The sequence below is a fragment of the Chaetodon trifascialis genome, chromosome 6 (genome assembly GCF_039877785.1).
Source record: "Chaetodon trifascialis isolate fChaTrf1 chromosome 6, fChaTrf1.hap1, whole genome shotgun sequence".
Lineage (NCBI taxonomy): Eukaryota > Metazoa > Chordata > Actinopteri > Chaetodontiformes > Chaetodontidae > Chaetodon > Chaetodon trifascialis.
In genome coordinates, this window is record NC_092061.1 from 20,149,125 (window position 1) to 20,167,312 (window position 18,188).

The 18,188-nt window shown below is 41.3% G+C and overlaps 1 protein-coding gene and 1 non-coding gene across 2 annotated transcripts in view; both read right to left on the reverse strand.

Annotated features, from left to right (window-relative positions):
• Window positions 1-65: 65 nt before the first annotated feature.
• Window positions 66-137, reverse strand: trnaa-ugc (transfer RNA alanine (anticodon UGC)). Its single transcript has one exon. It is a non-coding gene; the product is annotated as a tRNA-Ala (tRNA).
• Window positions 138-3,032: 2,895 nt separating this feature from the next.
• Window positions 3,033-18,188, reverse strand: part of LOC139332062 (protein unc-13 homolog B-like) — a 175,880-nt gene continuing 160,724 nt past the window's right edge. The window contains exons 32-41 of the mRNA XM_070963760.1: window positions 10,745-10,833; window positions 10,154-10,291; window positions 9,534-9,657; window positions 8,304-8,348; window positions 7,707-7,778; window positions 7,344-7,491; window positions 7,133-7,189; window positions 6,488-6,571; window positions 5,559-5,718; window positions 3,033-5,461 (exon numbers count right to left, since the gene is read on the reverse strand). Coding sequence (XP_070819861.1) covers window positions 5,179-5,461; window positions 5,559-5,718; window positions 6,488-6,571; window positions 7,133-7,189; window positions 7,344-7,491; window positions 7,707-7,778; window positions 8,304-8,348; window positions 9,534-9,657; window positions 10,154-10,291; window positions 10,745-10,833 — 1,200 coding nt within the window. The 3' untranslated portion in view covers window positions 3,033-5,178. The remainder of the gene's footprint in view (window positions 5,462-5,558; window positions 5,719-6,487; window positions 6,572-7,132; window positions 7,190-7,343; window positions 7,492-7,706; window positions 7,779-8,303; window positions 8,349-9,533; window positions 9,658-10,153; window positions 10,292-10,744; window positions 10,834-18,188) is intronic.

The window sequence follows — 18,188 nt, forward strand, 5'->3', positions numbered from 1 at the left end:
TGCCAAAGCGTCATGTTGAATGATTCACTGAGGCCACTTTAGACTGATACGTTTCATCTTGAAAATGGAGATGCCGGGGATTGAACCCGGGGCCTCATACATGCAAAGCATGCGCTCTACCACTGAGCTACATCCCCGTACAAGACGTGCAACAAATAAATACCACCTGTACAGTTACCAAAATGACATGGCAGCCTTTCTAAGATGACAGTATGAAGATCTGTCGGGCACACTGCACGTGGAGTCAAACTGTCTGTCTGTGTGCGCGTGTGTCCCGCCCTGAGCCGTCCTTACACCCTAACCACTGTCCACATACCCCCAACGTTTAGACAAGGATACAGTGAATCGCAAAATCACCACCAGACAGTCACTTGCTTTAAGATATCAGAGCAACAAGACTGAGTTAAATAGTTCCTACATTTAGTAAGAGACTAAAATGAGGTGATCAGAATCATTATAGAAATGAAAACACATAAGGGCATATGGATTCAGCACTTATGTATTTCTTGGAAGGATATGGATACATCAGTTACGCATTATAATTCAGTTGTGATTGTGGCGCTTGTGTTTGGTGGATTTGTCGCTTTTCCCTCCGTATGATACACTAAAATCGTTGAGGCAAATTGTACAAACAGCGTGACTTTGACCAACGAAGCCTCTTGTTCTCCTTGTTCCTGTGAGAGGTTTGTGTGAATGGAAGAGGCAGAGAGTGATCTCGGGTGAGAGGCTTTTTTCTATCTTTTCCTTTTTTGAGTTGGTTTTGTTGGATGTACTTGTTTGTTAGCTTAGTGTTGTGTTTGCGGGGTTTGTGCTAGTTTAGGTGTGTGTGTTGCCGTCATGGCGGCCAGCGGCGGCTTGGCTATGCTGAGCAAGAAGCACGGGGTGCAGGTGGGCTCGGGCTATGTGCTCAGTGTGGAGGAGGTGGCCCTGGCTGCGGGGGAGCTGATCGCACACAGCTCCGTAAAGTCCGCAGCTAGGATGAACAGAGCCGCGGTCCTGTTTGTGGAGAACGTGGAGCAGGCTGGTGGAGGCGGGCATCACGGTGGCTGTTTGTGACTGAGCCTGCCACCGATATCAGTGTCCATCTTTCATCAGTTATGATCATATCTAATAGAAAGCAAGTCAAAGAGCAAGTCTGGAACTACAGAAAAGAGACAACTACAGTGAACTATACTGAACTTAACAGACCATAAAACTGAGACTTGTCACCTTGAAATAACACAGTCATCTGGCTGCAGTGTGGGCTGCTCTTTTGACAAAGTGAGGTCCATTGTGGAGATGTGTTGTGGCCTAAAGTCACGTGAAGAGGAACAGCTGCTTCTTGGACACCACCGTCCCCTCGCTAGACTTTGCTCCGCTTTAGAGTTGATACCCAACGGGTTGATATAGCTATCTGTGTCCCCCGCCTCTCCCGCTCCTGCTCAGTGCGTACACACAGAAGCCACCACACATCATGTAGTTGACCAATCACGTGCGGTGATGAACAGAAAAAAAGTCGAGAAAGTTCGCAATCGTCACGTCAGTAATTCCTCTGCCTGTTCCACTGTTTTTTTTTTGTTTTTTTTAAATGTTTTCTGGTTATTTCTCTGCGTGAGAAATACAAGGTGTGGCGTGTGAACGGGTTGAAATACGCGTGAGACTTGAGAGCTTTGTATTAGTTAAGATTACAGCATGAGAACTCACATATAATCGAGAGATATGTCTCCCAACTGGCACAACATCTCAAACCTTGGCAAAATTAATCAAACTTACAATGTTGATAAAAGGTCTCCTCCCTCCAATACTCTTATTGGATAATCAGTTCATTCTGCAGCAAGGCATTGGTTTACTGAACCTGTCAATCTTTTATTGTTAATGTATGCTATGCTATTGTTTGTCGCCCTCTGGTGGTTGCCACCTGTGTACCTCAGGCGTTCAGGTGGTGTTATACCAGATCAAGCTAAATCACGAGTTGTATACTGTGTTGCACATGTGCAGTTGTACACAGTGTGTGCAGTAATGATGACAGCAGCATCAGTGTATTGATGTCAGAGACCTTCATGTCCTGTAATTGACATTAAAAAATAATGATTTTAATGTAGACTCATGAGGTGCAGTCCAGGTTGGCTCCCATGCAATCTTAAATAATGATACCATTATTTTAATATTCATTTTGCGGAAAGCGTCACCAGAGTAAAGGGGAGGCCTTCGTTGTAGACTAGTAACTGTGTTAGATGACAGAGCTGATACAATCACTCATTCATTAGTCTGCCTTGCTGGCATTAATGCCATCAGTGGAATAACTTTTTCTGGTGTGATCACGTGAATTGGTTGAAAAATGTAGAATAAAAGTGGAAAACAAACAAACAATGCGGGGCACACTCATTGTTGGCACCAAGCCTGCAGTCAGATGGTCATCAGTAACCTCTGCTGCACCTCTCCTCACCACGACACCAGACGAGCACAGGACTTACAGGATAAAAGCCACCAAACTGTGCAAAAACCAGACAAATCTGCATAAATATGGATGTGCACATAACATACTGCTTCACCCTCTCACTGTAAGCTGACCATTTTTTTTTCATATGATCTATGTTTTTGGTTCATTTTGTAATTTTTGAGCTGTGGAAATATATTGTTTTTAGGGGTGTCCTGAAATGTTATTTTATGTTATTTTCAGCTCCATTATTATTATTATGTCTGTGGAAATCAGACCAGTGTCTACAGATCTCCAAAACATCCCCAATTAAAGTGACATTGTCACCTATGAGACTGCAGGGCACACAGTAGATCTGGTCAGTGTGGATGACAGAAGCTGTCACCTCTCTGAGTCTGGTGGCCAGGACCTTGGACAGTATCTTATCGTCCGTGCAAAGCAGAAAAACTGGTCTCCAGTTCTCGAGGTCTCTCGAAAAACTGATGCAAACTTCCTGACCTGAGATTGTAGAGCTCCTGTTGGATCGTAGAGATCAGAAGTTCTCTCTCTCTCTCTCTCTCTCTCTCTCACACACACACACACACACACACACACAAAGGACAGGACCCACTGTTTTCATTCATAAATATTTTATATACAAAATATTGTTACAAGTATAATCAACATATGTCACATTAGAATAATGATAACTACTTTACATACATTTGATCAATCTTCATATTTCACAGTACATACATGTAAAAGATCACAATTCTAGCTGACTTTGTATACAATAAATACATGCTCTGGTCATAGGCTTTCATTTTTTACAAACTTACAGTCATTATAAACAGAGTGCAAGAGTTCAGCTGTCACAGCAGCTGTGGCCATTGGAAAAGATCCACCTTCATGCACTTAAACCCTACTGCAGACAAGTGTTTGCTCACTTTAATAGACCAGAACCAAAGACATAACTCTAAACTAGTTTCCAGACTATCTCATCTAAATTGTACCAAACATCCTGTGCAGTATGGAGCCAAAGTGCAGCTAGTTTTGGCAAACATGCAGTAAAAAGTGGGACATCCACAATGGCCACATCTGTCTGCAAACAACCCAAAATTATGTGACGAGAGCTAGTTCAACATGGCTCACTGAACACTTGCGTTCCTTGGCACGTAATAAGCAGACAAGAGTGTGGAAACCCAGTCACATTTCAGTCAATTGAACAACCTGCCTGCATGTTTTCTTCTCCATCCAAGTCCAAGTTTGTAGTGCGCCTACACCAATCAGGTCTTTAGAAACATATTATGATTGGTATAGTGGCTGTGCATGCATGGCAAGGCTGTGGCGTCTGAAAGATGTTTGTTCTCATCCAATTTAAAACTGTAAAAGTAGACACAAAAAGAAAATCTTACAGGTTTTGTTCTGGTCCTCCATAACAGTGTTCACACTATACCCCTGAAAACAGGTGGTCATTTTTTGGCTGTTTCCAGTCAGAGCAGGGGGGCAGGTAAACAGTGTTCACAGTCACAGTTTGACACTGGGCAAAAACAGAAGAGCTCAATTAAAAACCTCTGTCTGTATCTCTTCTCAGTGCAAGTCACCCTTTAACCTGCTACCCACAATTCCTTGCTTCTGAAAAAATCTATTCCTTTTTACTATACAAGTCAATGTTGTAGAACACATTCATGTCCCTCTCAATCCCGCTGAGTACAGTGAGTTAGCTACGTTAGCTAGCCAGCAGTTTTTAAGGCGATGTAATTCCTGTCTCTTCTTTCTTTTCAAGTTTTTATGTGTTCAGTCTGGGAGAAATATAACCAGGAGTTCATCATTAAAGGGCAACACACATTAGCAGCACCTGGAAACACTTTATATTCAGTCTCTGTTTGCTGTTTTGTGGCGACCGTCTTCCGCCCTCTTTTTTTCTGTGAGATGTCTCTGGTGCTACGAGTGTCATGTTGTGTGAAGCAAAGGATGTGGCTTGTGATGCTGCCAGCAACGGGTCACCCATAATCCTTTCAAAAAGGACTATAAAATTTAAGAAAAAAATTTGTTTTTTTGCTCAAGTTGGAGAATTGTGGTTGGCTGCTAAAATCCCAAATTAAAATTTTTGAAAACGTATGTTGTTAGATCATTTTAATGTGTTTTCTGTGACATTAATCAGGTGGTTAATACTGGTATCCGCTGCCATTTTTCAGGGAAACAGTATTGGATATGATACTATCAAATAAGTCACATGATATTTATGAGCAGTAAAAAGGCCTCAAAGGCTCAAACAGTACAAGAATCTGGGAATACTTCCTCCAACTCTCATCTCATGTCATAGTTATTTATGAGCAGTCAGAATTTTCTGTTCAGGTCCATTCGGTAATTCTTTGTTCACATCTATTCATATTGTCAGGTAGACAGTGACACTAATCCATTCATTCCAGTGAATAGATGTTTGGTGTAATGTTGATTAGCATTTTGAGGTCAACTCTGATGGCCATCAGATGACACACGTTTGATTTTATCCGGATTAATTTGCTACAGACGACCTAGAATCCTAAGATCAATAGATCAACTAAAAAGACAGGACTGTGTCTTTTGAAGGATCTCCTCCATGTTGAATATTATCAGTCAGAAGCTTTAATAGTCTGTGTTCACTCAGGAGGAAGAGGACAGCGCTCATAAACACCATATAGAGCCGTGAACAAGTAGCTCTGACATGAAACTCTGACCATGACAGTTTCTCATTTCATCATTTCCAGCTATGTCACATCTTGAGTCAGTGTTTCTGCTGCTCATCTGCCCTCCTCCACCGGACGGGTTTCAGATTTCAGCTTGACAAACTCCTTGGCCACCTCGTCAGCCGGCCGCTGCGACAGGATACGCATCACCGTCATGCCTGTCTCGTCGGTTTGAATGCGCGGCCCGAGTGGACACCAGCACACGCAGCTCTTGCGGTCGGCGACGTCGCGCAGCTGAACCACGGCCATGCCGACCACCCGGTCCGCCCGGCCAAAACAGTAGTCCTTCACCGTCACCTGGAGCTCGTAGCAGTCTGGGGACTCCTTACCGAGCACACTGCAGAGCAGAGGAGGAAAAATGAGCCACTAATAGACTGCGTCCCAACACACCTGGAGCTCATCTAAAGGTGTACAAGTTCAGATTTCACACTCACAACTGGAAAGCCTCGTTGAACTTCGCCGTCCAGCTGTTGTTCTTGGATTTTGTGGTGAACTTGCGCTTCTTGTCAGCCAGGAAGGGACCAACCATGGAGACTTCAACGAAAGGCCGGAACATCCCCGATGTCTGCCACTTCATGTCATTCGCGGCGATGACTGGATGGAGAGAAATCAGATGGAAAGAGAGGGAGAGCACTTGAGAGAGAGATTTTTAAGATTCTCTTCTTACAGATCTTGATTTAGATTTTGTTTTTTAAGGGCTTAATTCACATGACTATTTGTCATGTGAGTCTGTTTTAAGGACCTGTAATGATAGAGTGGAAATATTTCTTCCATTGCTTTCCTCTTCAAAGGACAATATTAGAGGTTTTACGTGTTTTACAGTGTAAAACTATAAAGTGACATTGCTGCTCATTATTATCTGCTTCAGTTCATTTCAGTAAGGTATGAAAGTTAACTTCCAAAGCACTGAGACATACTGAGACATTTTCCACACCTCATGAAGTCATCGTTATTAATTCATGTATTTGGTAATGTCCTTGTTGGTGCTAAATGTGAGTGAGTTGCCAACATGGATTCTTTTAAAATGTCTTCAAAGTTCATCTTTGATCTTGAAAATGTACCCAGAGGTGAGATTGCCTGAATTCTATTCTGTTGCTCCCAGTGTAGTATGAATCTGAAGCTTCAGATGTTAGTTTATGACAAGAGGTTGAAGTTTCTGCCTTTCCATGTGATGACTGGACGTGGTAATGAATTACTTGTACTTTGGAATGGTTGGCAGTAATATAAAGAACAGACAACTCCTAGTTGATGTGTTAAAACAGGCAAAACCACCAGAATAATTTTGAATTCAAGATTAAAGATTTAAATAAGAAAGAGGTTAGGTGTGTGGCAGTATGTAGTATTTTGAATTTAGGAGTCTCACCTCTGACGTTAACTTTGCGGTCCTTCCCAAGCATCATGTCGATCTGCAGAACAGCCTCTCCGATGGGCTTCTCTATCCCCGAGCCTGCAGAACGAGCACATTAATATGATTAACATCTTAAAGCTCACTCCCATGTTTTCCTTTTATTTTTAATCTTATCGTCATCTTACTGCTGCTGCATTGATCCAATTATCTTACATTTCAGCTTTGGGCAAACTTCAAAATTAATTTAGTGATGATGATAATTTGACTCAGCGGTGTATCTTGTATAGTATTACTTGTGTGCTTAGTTTTTGATTAAATGATAATTTTCTAATTTACAGTATCATTTACAAACCGCACCAGCACACAGAAATAAAGCATGAGCTTTGCTGCACCAGGGATGACGAGGAAATATTAATGTTTTTTCACCTTAAATGGTGATTACACATGGTGGTGACACAGTGCCTGGTTAGTTAAGAGAGTAAAGCTCGAAAAAGTACTCAGAAACAGAAAGACCTTCAGTTTAACTTCATGAACCTCTAATATTTGGGTGTTCCTCCAATTTTCACTGAGGTGTATTTTTCACAAGGAACCCTGAGAAGAAGCTCAATGGTTCCCAGTGGAACCTGAGGAAGCCTTCATTTCAGGGTGTGGTGGACTTACCCCTGTCAGGTCGAATCTTCTCATTGCCAGTGATTCTGATGCCCATCCCATCATGCACTGAGAGGACAGGGAAGAGCAGAGGAAACTTTTTACTCAATCTGAAACACCTTTCTACTGTATATGCAGTGTGTATGTGTGTGTGTGTGTGTGTGTGTGTGTGTGTGTGTGTGTGTGTGTGTGTGTGTGTGTGTGTGTGTGTGTCTGTGATCACCTTGGGAGTGTTGTGTGGTGACAAAGGTCTTGATGAGAGCATCGGTGCTCTGGGAGTAGAGGGAGAGGGCGTAACGCAGTGAAGCCAGTTCAGGACTTTTCTCGACAAAAGCCTTCTTCAGCCCATTTCCTCCTGCATGGAAGTATTGCTGAAGGAAAAGGGAAGAGGGACGGTGAGAAATCAACCCACTACACATATCATCACAGCACATACGAGCAGGCCAACAACCTAAATAAGTAACAAAACATGTCTGAAGCTTAACATTGATCCTCTAACAATTCTTATCAAGCGCCACTGTGTTCTGGAAGGATGTTGTGAAAAGAAATGATGACCGTAGAAACAATGGGAAAGGTGGGCACCTACCTTGATTGTCTCCAGCCCGGCATCGATAATTATGCACTGTTTGGGCGTCAAGGTTTTGGCTTCACCACCTCCCTGCAGAAACCAGAGTTCACAGACTAACATTAGACAAACTTTCCTCAAAAGAGCAACACTCAAAACAACCAGTGACGACTGAGGCTCATGTTCAAGCGTTTTAAACTGCAGTTCTTCTAACAGCTGCTACTATATATGCTGAAAAACTCTGAAGTTGCCAGGAAAACCTGCAAGAAATCATGGTATCCAAAGCTAATTTGACTTCTTTTGTACTTATATAACTGACAAGTAACAAGAAAGAAATCTTGATCTCTCTCTTGAAAACAAGAGAGTATAAAATTCTTTAATAATAAGGGCTTAAAAGTACAATAAAATAGAAGTACATAATATAATAAAAACAACAAAATTAAATAACATAAGGTGCTGTGTGTGTATAGATATGCAAATACTTGTGTGTATGCTTTTAGTGCCCATCATTGATAAATCTGTGTATAGTCATCTTAGCTGTTTTGAAATACTTTGTTCCATTAATAAAAGAATATGACATAAACATACAAGAGGCTTTTGCTACAGCCTGCGTGTTACCTTGAGATTAGACAGTCCTTTAGCTGCTGTGAGGAGCTGGGCGCCCTGCAGAGAGGAGGAGGGAGAAAGGGGTGGATAAATGATATACATATGTACATCACAAATTCTCTGTACAAGAGACAATTCAACAATTCAACATGACTCACATATTCACAGAAGAAAATCAAACTGGAACAAACTCATGTAAAGATCAGTACGCTTTGCAAAATAGAAATGCACCTGTTGACATCTACCACTAGATGGCAGCAGAGCCCAGCTGCTGATCTTAGCTGAGAGACAGACATGATAATAATCAACCATCCATGATTCAGTACTGCATACAAAGCATGTGTTTGCAGAATTTCTATAATACCTCCCATTCAATTGTGCTCTTATAATAAACTAGCAGAACTTTTGCAGAATATCTTTCGTGACAGTAAACACTGTGCTCACTTTGTCAGAGTTATGTTTCATAATGTGGAAGCGCAGCCACAAGCTGCTTTAGTGCATTTTAGAAAACCTGTTTGTTGCCGATACTAAATTCATGAGCTTTGCTGTTGAAAGACACGACGACAACAAACAAACATGGAGGTTGAATGTGAATATGATAGCATGAGTCACTTTGTGTGTCATAAACTGTTGCTGTTTGCTTTGAATGCATCAAAAAAGAGTTTTCAAAACAGTCCCTGCCTGCTGCTCCATTACCACATGAAAATTCAGAACTTTGAAGAAGACATTTAAAGGAAATCATTATTAAAAAAACACAAAATTCAATAAAGTGGTCGGCAATAATAAGTATAGTGTATGTGATTTGTGCTTCGAGAGGAGCCTTCAATAGCTGTGTGTTTGTGTGTGTGTTTTCCCATCTCCTTCACTGTCCTCTAATTCCTCTCATCAGTATGTAAGGCCTGACTTGTGTTGAGCGTAAAGACATCTGATAGGAGAAAAGAAATAAGGAGTATGGATTTCTTATCATAGAGCTGCTTCTTGTTCTTTGACCTTTGTGAGGATCAGTTTTAGATCGTATGATTGACAATTTGCAACAGAGGACATTTGGAAAAGCAGAAGCTCTCATATATGAGATTATCAGACCTCTGTAGTGAGGTTACACTGGCCACTGCTATCATACCATACCCAACTCTCCAACTCCAACTGGAGCAGTGGAGTACTCTTTTACTGTTAGAATTAGGCGTAGTTCAGGCTCATGGTTGGGGTAAGGCAGGTAGGTGTGATGCCGGGGGTCATACTAACCAGGCTGTCATTGCTCTGAGGCAGGACGATGGTCTTCTCCAGGCTGCTTAGGACGATCTTCCACAGATCCTTCAGGATCCTCTTCAGGACTGTCTTCTCGCAGATGTCAGCAAAGATACTGAGACTGGATCACACAAAAACACCAAAAATGTGAGCTCAAACTCATTTGGTCCAACAGTCTTCACAGCACAGTGGAAGTCATTGCAGAGGTCAGTTTTCCACCAGTCCTTCCATAATATACATCTTTCAAATTAGTTATCTAAATGCCGTACAAAAGAGTGAACATTATGATAATATTGAACATGTGTTGGACACACTGAAATAGGACGATTGTGGCTCTTTTATGCCAGCTTTTAATACTTGTTAAATGGATACAACATAAAATCTGTGTGCATGTACCATATGTATTCTGAATGTTTGATGTATGTGTAAAGGTAAATGTGTGTCAGATGTAAGCCAAATTAAAGAAAAATATTAATTTTCACAACATGCTTTCTCTTGGATACCACACGATCGATCATAGCCTAATAAATTCCAATAAAGAAGTTTGGAACTTCACACTCGTGCAGTCCTCTGCTGGCAGCTTACAACAGGAGCCACAGTGCCATGCTTTGACTTACTTCCCATCCAGGAACTCCATGAGGGGCCTCAGCATGGAGTCAGCATCTGCCTCTGCAGTGTTGTGGTTGGGTGGGCCTTTGATCTGGTAGAGGATCTCAGCCATCTGACGCATGCAGCCGTTAATACGAGTCTGGAAACTGGAGGGTTAAGCGACAGAGAGAAACTTAGACAAAACTTCCACATGGCTGGTGGAGGCTTGTTTCTGATACATACTGGAATACTCTGGAATAGAATACAAAATTCTGTTTACACAGTCACATTATGGGGACTCGCCTCCCTTATGGGGACAAAATGCAGGTCCCCTTAATGTAAATCATTAAATTTTAGGGTGCAGACTCAGGATAGGGTTATGGGTTAGGTAAGGTTAGGTCAGCTACAGGGTTAGGAATAGGCAGATAGTGGTTATGATTAGGGTTAGGGTAAGGCTCCAGGAAATGAATGTAAGTCTATGTAATGTCCCCACAAGTGATATAAACACAACGTGTGTGTGTGTGTGTGTGTGTGTGTGTGTGTGTGTGTGTGTGTGTGTGTGTGTGTGTGTGTGTGTGTGTGTGTGTGTGTGTGTGTGTGTGTGTGTGTGTGTGCGCTACCTCTTAGCAAATATGGTGCTGAAGTTGTCCAGGACGGTGCTGAGCTTCACCTGCAGCTCATTGAGGATTTCAGATGCCTCTGTATCCAGCTACAACACACACAAAGATCAACAGGAGAAGAAAGGAGAAAACAGGTTATTTAAAGCCAACAAAGGTGGGAACAGGTGACTTAACGACTTTTCAGTCACTACACTGTCACCATCTGGTGATTTAGTCATTTTTCCTTTTTTTAAAATAGTGTAATTAACAAATGAAAAATAACATTAAACATAGGCATAATGTCAAATGTGAATAAATACAGGCATGTAAACACATGCAAAGACACAAGCAGAGACAGCAAAAACAGACCAGGAGCCTCATTCATCAACTGCATGAGCACAACACTGTGCGTATGCTCATTTCCACGCATCAGATTCATCGAGAGGATCTGTTAAAGACGTTCAACTGTGTTATTAAAAATCTGATCTATCACACCTGGGCACAGTTCTTTGTATTGAAAAGAATTCTGTTCCAGAGTTCAACATTTTTTTTGACAAAACGCTCCTGAGAGTGCCTTCATTTCGGCTTAGCTGAACCTCATTTAGCACTACCTCAACCTTTTCACCAGTAAAGATTGTCTTCTTTATCTTCCTCAGCTGCAACATTTTCCACACAACAAGCTGTCCTCCACAAAGAGATGCTGCTCACCATTTATGACATTTTGAAGTCCTATAAGCTGTTTTGTAAATAAGTCATGCATGAGAAGACGAGTGTAGAATAAGTGAGATTTATCCCTGTTCATTGCATGCAGTTGTGCATGTTTAATAAACACCAACTTTCTTGTGCAGACGGACTCAGTGTGGCAGCAAAATCAATATCACCATCTTTTTATCTTCTCTTCAGATGTTTGAGCAGAACTGTGCACACAGTTTGCAGCAAAATAAATATGTATGAAGCAGAGTCAAATGGCGGTAGAAAAGGAAAATATTGTACAGTATGTGTACATAATTTCCAGTGAAGGAGTGTATTTCCAGTGTGTAGACGAGTTGAGTAAGTTTGTGTAGCATTTCATTCATTTCTCAGTGTCAACGAGTGAGACACTGTGAATACAATGAGCATATGAGTCAGAGATACACACAATGGCATATTTTGTGTGTAATGACGCTGCTGGATGACGAATGTATACAGAGCAGTAAACAGGAAAGAAATGCTGACTGAGATGCAAATCTCAAAGGGGTGTAACCAAGCAACATTTCAGCTGAGGAGAGTTTGTAGATATAAAGGGAGGAACGGATGACGAGCTCATTCATGTCTTCAAACCCATTCAGCAGTGCCTGCAAAGAGCACTTCAAGCTATAGAGAGCACACTGTTTCCTTAAGCCCAAGCTCCAAATCCTCAAAAATATATCACAAGAGGAAGAAGTAAAAATGATTTTTTTTTTTTTTTTTTTAAATCAGGTGAAACTCGTTTGACAGCAGGAGGTTGTCACTATATTCCCAGTTAACAGACTTCTTGAGAATAGAAAGCTGCATTAGGTGAGCATAATAACATATAATAAACCTGGTGGGAGGCTGGTGTTCAAAGTGGAAATAAGGAGGAAGTCACTCAAGAGGTGATCTAAAATTAGCTGATTCTTACACAAAAAGGCTTAAAGAGCTAGAGTGGTGCATTTTAAAAGCATTTTTGTTAGATTTGTTGAAGTTCTCTTTACATCCTGACAGAAATCAATCAATGCTCTGATAAAAAAAACCCCAAAACAAATCTGGTATCTTAAGCATGATACGTTGAAAGCCTGTCCAAGGCTACTATATGACTACCGGTCTTCTCATCACATCTCCTTTCCAGGTGCTCTCTCCTCTAGCAGTACTCGGGTAGTGTGTGTGTGTTCATGTGTTTTGGGGAAGTGGCTTTGGAGGGAGGCCTGAGGAGAGCAGATGCGATTTTTTTGGTTGGTCTGTTGGCATTTTTACTATCCGGTAGTCCGTATTTAAGTCAGATCTATGCACTGACAAATGTCAGTGTCATGACTTCTAGGGTGAAATTTTCATACCAGGGAACCTGAACCAGGTTTTGATGCCAAATTCCCTACATTAGTCTGATAACAAAGTGTAAACTGCTGTAATAATTAGCGTTAACTTTCATAGGTCAGGCTCAGCTGCAGAGCATCTGGCAGGCATTTGATGTCCTGCTAAGGTTTTGTTCAGCATCTGACTGCCTTGGCTATAAAAGGAGCCTGGGGCCAAAATGCAATGCAGGCAGTGCTATGGCCTCTGTGCTAAAATTTTAATGGCTTGCTCGTTTTGTGAGCCCTGTGTGTTGCTGGAACAACACACAGGCCTTTTGGTTTATGGGCCTGTAGTAGTAGTAGTAGTAAGTAAATGCAAGATTTTGGGTTTCTTTGTTTCAGACAACACAATCCATCTTTTGAGTACAGACGTCAATTTTCTGTATCTCTTGCGACATTGTTTCAGCCAATATTGCCACGTGATTACATTTTTCTTAACGGTTTTGAGTAGTTTGCATTAATGCTCAAGTAAATGGAGGTGAATACAAAGAAATGACAGCAACATCCAAGTCCAATCAAGCAAAGTGCTGCTAAACCAGGAACGGACGGCTTTCAGCTTTAAAAGATTTTTCAATATATGGCATGAATGTGGGCACTAGAGGTTTGATGGCCCAGCATAATAATATCCAATTCAGCAGGATAACCAAAAACACCTGTGTGGGAGTGACTGTCAACATGACTACTATGCTGCAGTCATGCAATATTAACATAATGGTAAGAACAATTAGCTATGGGTGTATATAAACAAGTACGAGATATCGTACCTGTATCGAAATTCACAACACCTCCAACGTGCAATTACAAGTCAGAGGCTGATGTGGACATGTTTAGCTGCTCATAATTAGTTTCTGGACAATATGATGTGAACATAGCATGTGCTGTCATAGACCTTGAGTAATCAATTTTTGCGTTTGTCAGTTACTATGCAGAAAGCGCAAAGCTGCAAAGTGCAGTTTTGAGTGGTGGTCCAGCCTGTAGGATAAACTGGCCTTGAGGAGCCTGGTAAAAGACCTTCAATAAACCTGTAAAATACAGCCTGAAGCTTATTACTATGCTGGACCTCTAGCTTGCGCCGCATGTTACACTGGCCAAGTGACTAGACGATTGCAAGATAAGGCATCTTAAAGTGTCTTTGTCTAAAGTGTGCCATCCATAACTTTGCACCTATGTTATTAGACAGAGGACGTTGGGCAAACTGCCATAACATATAATTAGACTAAAGGAAGGCCATGACTTTCAAGTGACAGTGTTTTAGTATCTTGGAATTTAATTGGGAAATGTTGCAGGGAGTGAAGTGAAAGGTTGAACTGTCCACACTGCCCCTTCAGACTAAGTCTGCTCTTGGTCTGAATCCAAAAATGAAATGTGCAGCTGTGTTTATGTGAACTGCAAATGTTGAGCATAGTCAAACACCTTTATAGGTGAGTGTATGAATGAAACGATCACATGGTCACTGTAACCCACAACAGCAACTAATACTGAACCATTTTGGAAATATTAACATTTTAACATCAGCAAGGTGTGGAAAAAAATCCTCCAGCTTTTGTATTCATACACACAAATTTCAAATTTCAGCACCCACCTCCCGCCACCTTTACCCTGAATAAAAACACGTGTTTCCTATTTCAGCACGGTATCCATATTTGACATCACATTTGATGCATGTATTACCTCCCACATAAAACTACCAGCCTTTGGTGTTGAACTTTTCAAAAAATGAACTTCAGTTCATTTGGCATAATTCTTTAAGATTTCAAGGCGGGAGGAGAAAGAAAGTGATGCAAGTAAGAGTGACTAAGAAGAACTGCTAAAGGAAAAAAAGACACACACACACGCCCGCGTGGACACACTCTCCTCACTAGAATCACAGCCTGAAATTAGAAGTGTCCTTTACAAGTTACAAGTGTTTGTTGGACTCTTATCTCTCTCTACCACCCAACTGTACCTTCTTTGTAGCAGCTGTGGCTTCAGTCTTCCCGCAAAGACAGAAAAGAAAAAAATGAGAAAAGACACAAAGAGGAAGCAAAAAAAAGTCACACAATACTGAGAAGGACAGTGATAATTAAAACAGACTCTAATATACACAGACACAGGGTTGTCCTTTATGGTATACAGGGGGTGGAAATAGCATGAGGGTTTATTTTGGGTGGGTTTTTGTGTTATTGTCTGGTGGATTGGGGAATGGTGAGTGGGTGATTTTAATAAAAGCTTTTTGTTTATTGCATCTGCTTTATTGAGAAAAAACAAAAACAACTGACACCACCTGTAGAAATGTTCCACTGCTGTCTGATATGACACTGCTGCACATTCACTTCAGCCCAAGCAGGAATTATTGGGCAGATCGTCTCATTCATACAGTGAAACATCAGATACGTGAAGCTGCTGTTTTCATTTACACTTACTACATGGAAGGCAAGCTTATTTATATAAGACTTGTGTTTTTGCTTTTGCCAATGCACACACTTAAACAAGCAGCTGAAACACGAACATCATTGTTCATATACCCTGCTGGGGACTCTGTGTCTGCCTGCAAGAATAAAAAGAATATTTTTTTAGGGCCCCCAAACAGCTGTTTAGTCTGCTCAGCCTCGCGTCGGCTCAGGACTACCTGCTGTATTAATTTGTACATCAGGCTAACTGCAGGACAGTGATGTCTATTGTTCCATAGCGGACAAGAGTTGCAGTTAAGAGGGGAATCCGAGGGAAAAGCTCTACCAAGGAAAAAGGGAGATGACTGTGACTGACTAAACAAACCTTGTTTACTTCCTCCTTTGACTGGTGAGGGGAAAAAAAACAAAATAAAACATTAGACAGCTGTCCTCTGTGATCGTGTATTTCACTGCTACAAACATGAAGTCTTCTCAGGAAAATGACAAGCCAATAGGTTTATAGTGAAAGAGTTTGAATGAACAGTAACACAAACAAAATGAAACAACTGAGCTCAAAAACAAACTAAACGCTTAACTTAAAAATGCCCTTGTCACAACTAAGCTATTTTGTTACCTCACAGCCCAATAAATTACCATACCGAAGAAAGCATTCTTAGACATCTGCTCAGGCTCTATAACTTGTAATTGTGTCAGGTTTTCACAAATTTTGTCAACTGCCTGTTAGCTTCTTTATGTTATTTCAGAGGTCTGATGCCTTTGCTGGCTTCCTTTTCAATCTCTGTGTCCAACAATTCGTCAGTACATCCAAGGTGATCATTAGGCCTTTAGTCAACATGGGCAGAATATGAAACAGGAATACAAGCTATGAATACAGGACAAACTTGAGAAAGATTCATATTGTTGGAACTTTTAGGGCTGTTAATGAAGCTTTAGAGCCTTATTCATACTCCTCTGCACTGTATACTGTACTGTAGCAAGGACGATTATCTGCGTTTTAAGCACCCACCTGTTTGCTCTTATTGTCCTCCTTGGGGCAAAGACAGGAAAGTAAATGTTTAAAAAGAAACACCATTTATTTATTTTTCCTACAAACAAACCCCTTCTATTGAGCTAGCTTTAAGAAATCAAATCAAACTAAATTGCAAATATGGCGTGTACAGTGAATTCAATAAATGAGTGCATTCAGAATGAAAAAGGTTCAGGGAGTATTACACAGGAAGGAGAGTAAATCTAGCGGATCTGGAGAAAGCAAATATGAATCGGAAAAGCTGAAAGAGGAGGTGAAAGGCAGAGTGATAACAAACCAACCTGCTTTTCTTTGTCTTTCTTTTCAGTCTGCAAAGACACACATTTGTCAGTGAACTCCACTTAGCCCGTGTCAAGACCACAAGTGATGATGGCGTTCATGTGACGCTGAAGCGACTGTCTACGGGTTCACACTTGTCTGCACATTTCAAAGCGTTGAGCAGCGTAGAAGCAGCCAAACTTTCTGTGTAGTGTGTGAGTACTGATCTACTTTCCCCTCAACGCTGATGTGTGTGATGGACTCTTACGTCGTTCTTAATTTTACACTAAGCCTGACAGTCAAGTTGCCATAGGCTACTGTGTACAAAAGCAATGTGTCAGTCATCGCTATAAAAAACTGGAATGTAACCATATCCTTGTTTTTTGCAGTGGTATCCATTTCAGGAAGCCTGCTGTTACATACATTGTTACATTTACTGACTTTGTTTGTCACAGACAGTGCCAGCTGTAAACAGAAGAGCACTTGCTCTGTAAACTGCAGTAAACACATGAAGTTTGAAATGACAAATAGCCTAGGTTCCAAAATAAATATACTTATTCAGTGCCTTTTCATTGGGCATCATCTTCATGTTTACATACATATAGGCTACGTACGCCCGTGAGCCTGCACTAAGCTGCTGCAGACAGCTGCATAGATTAAAATGAGAGCCTATTTGACGCCTGAGACATGCCATGAAAACACAAGTCTGATGCACTTGTGGTCTAGACAAGGGGTCAGATACAAGAGGCACCAGTACAAACACGTTCACACAAAACAGCGTTCACACATCATAACAGATGCACTCCTTTTGGCACTTTTATTAAGTTCACCCTCCCTGTTAGCCTCTAGTTCTTCCTCCAGACAGCAACTCACAGATTTATTAATCTTACTGTTGCCTTCAGGTCAGACACTCATCGGACCAGTTTTGCTCAGGTTTTATATCCAGCTTGGAGGTTCACAGCCCCCCTTCTCTGAGGGGTGATTAAAACAAATACAGAGTGCAAGGTTTCTCTTCATAAAGCACACAAAGGACCTACACTTTCAGATAGAACCTGGACAAACATTATCAGACAAGATGTGTGATTTCAACCACTTTCAACTGCATTAGGATTATTAACACCAGGCATGCTGGTCGCCGACTCCCTGGGATTTTAACATAAATATCTAGAGCTCTGAAGAGTTTGCAGTCTGTCCTCCCAATCACCAAATAATTTCGCTAATGACTTGCTGGCTCTCTGCTTGAAGGCGTGGTGATGTGAAAACAGCTGAGAGGACAAGCTGCAGACTTTTGTTCCTACAGGGCTCATAATTGGACCCCACCAGTCTGGAGATGACAAAAACAAATTATTGATGAGTGACAGTTTGGACTTTGGCCTCATGTTGTCAGAGATGAAGACAAGCATATCTGTCCATCCCTCACCTTCACCACAGTGCTAATTCTATGTTGGGCTACTGGTTATTTCAGTACTGTGGAAACCATCAGGAGCACTTTTTAACTGGTTTGCTGTACTTTTTCCTATAGTTGTCCTATTTTGAACAGCCAGTACCTCTCACTGTGGGATCCTTGTCATTACTAACGCTAACTGCCATCCAGCTCCTCTCTCCTCCTCAAACTGACTGTAATGTCGCAGTTCATTTTAGGTAACATCCTGTGAGAAGTACCAGCTCAATACTACAATTATCTATTTTCTTCAAATAAAAAAAAAAAACTTTTAGTTTTAGTT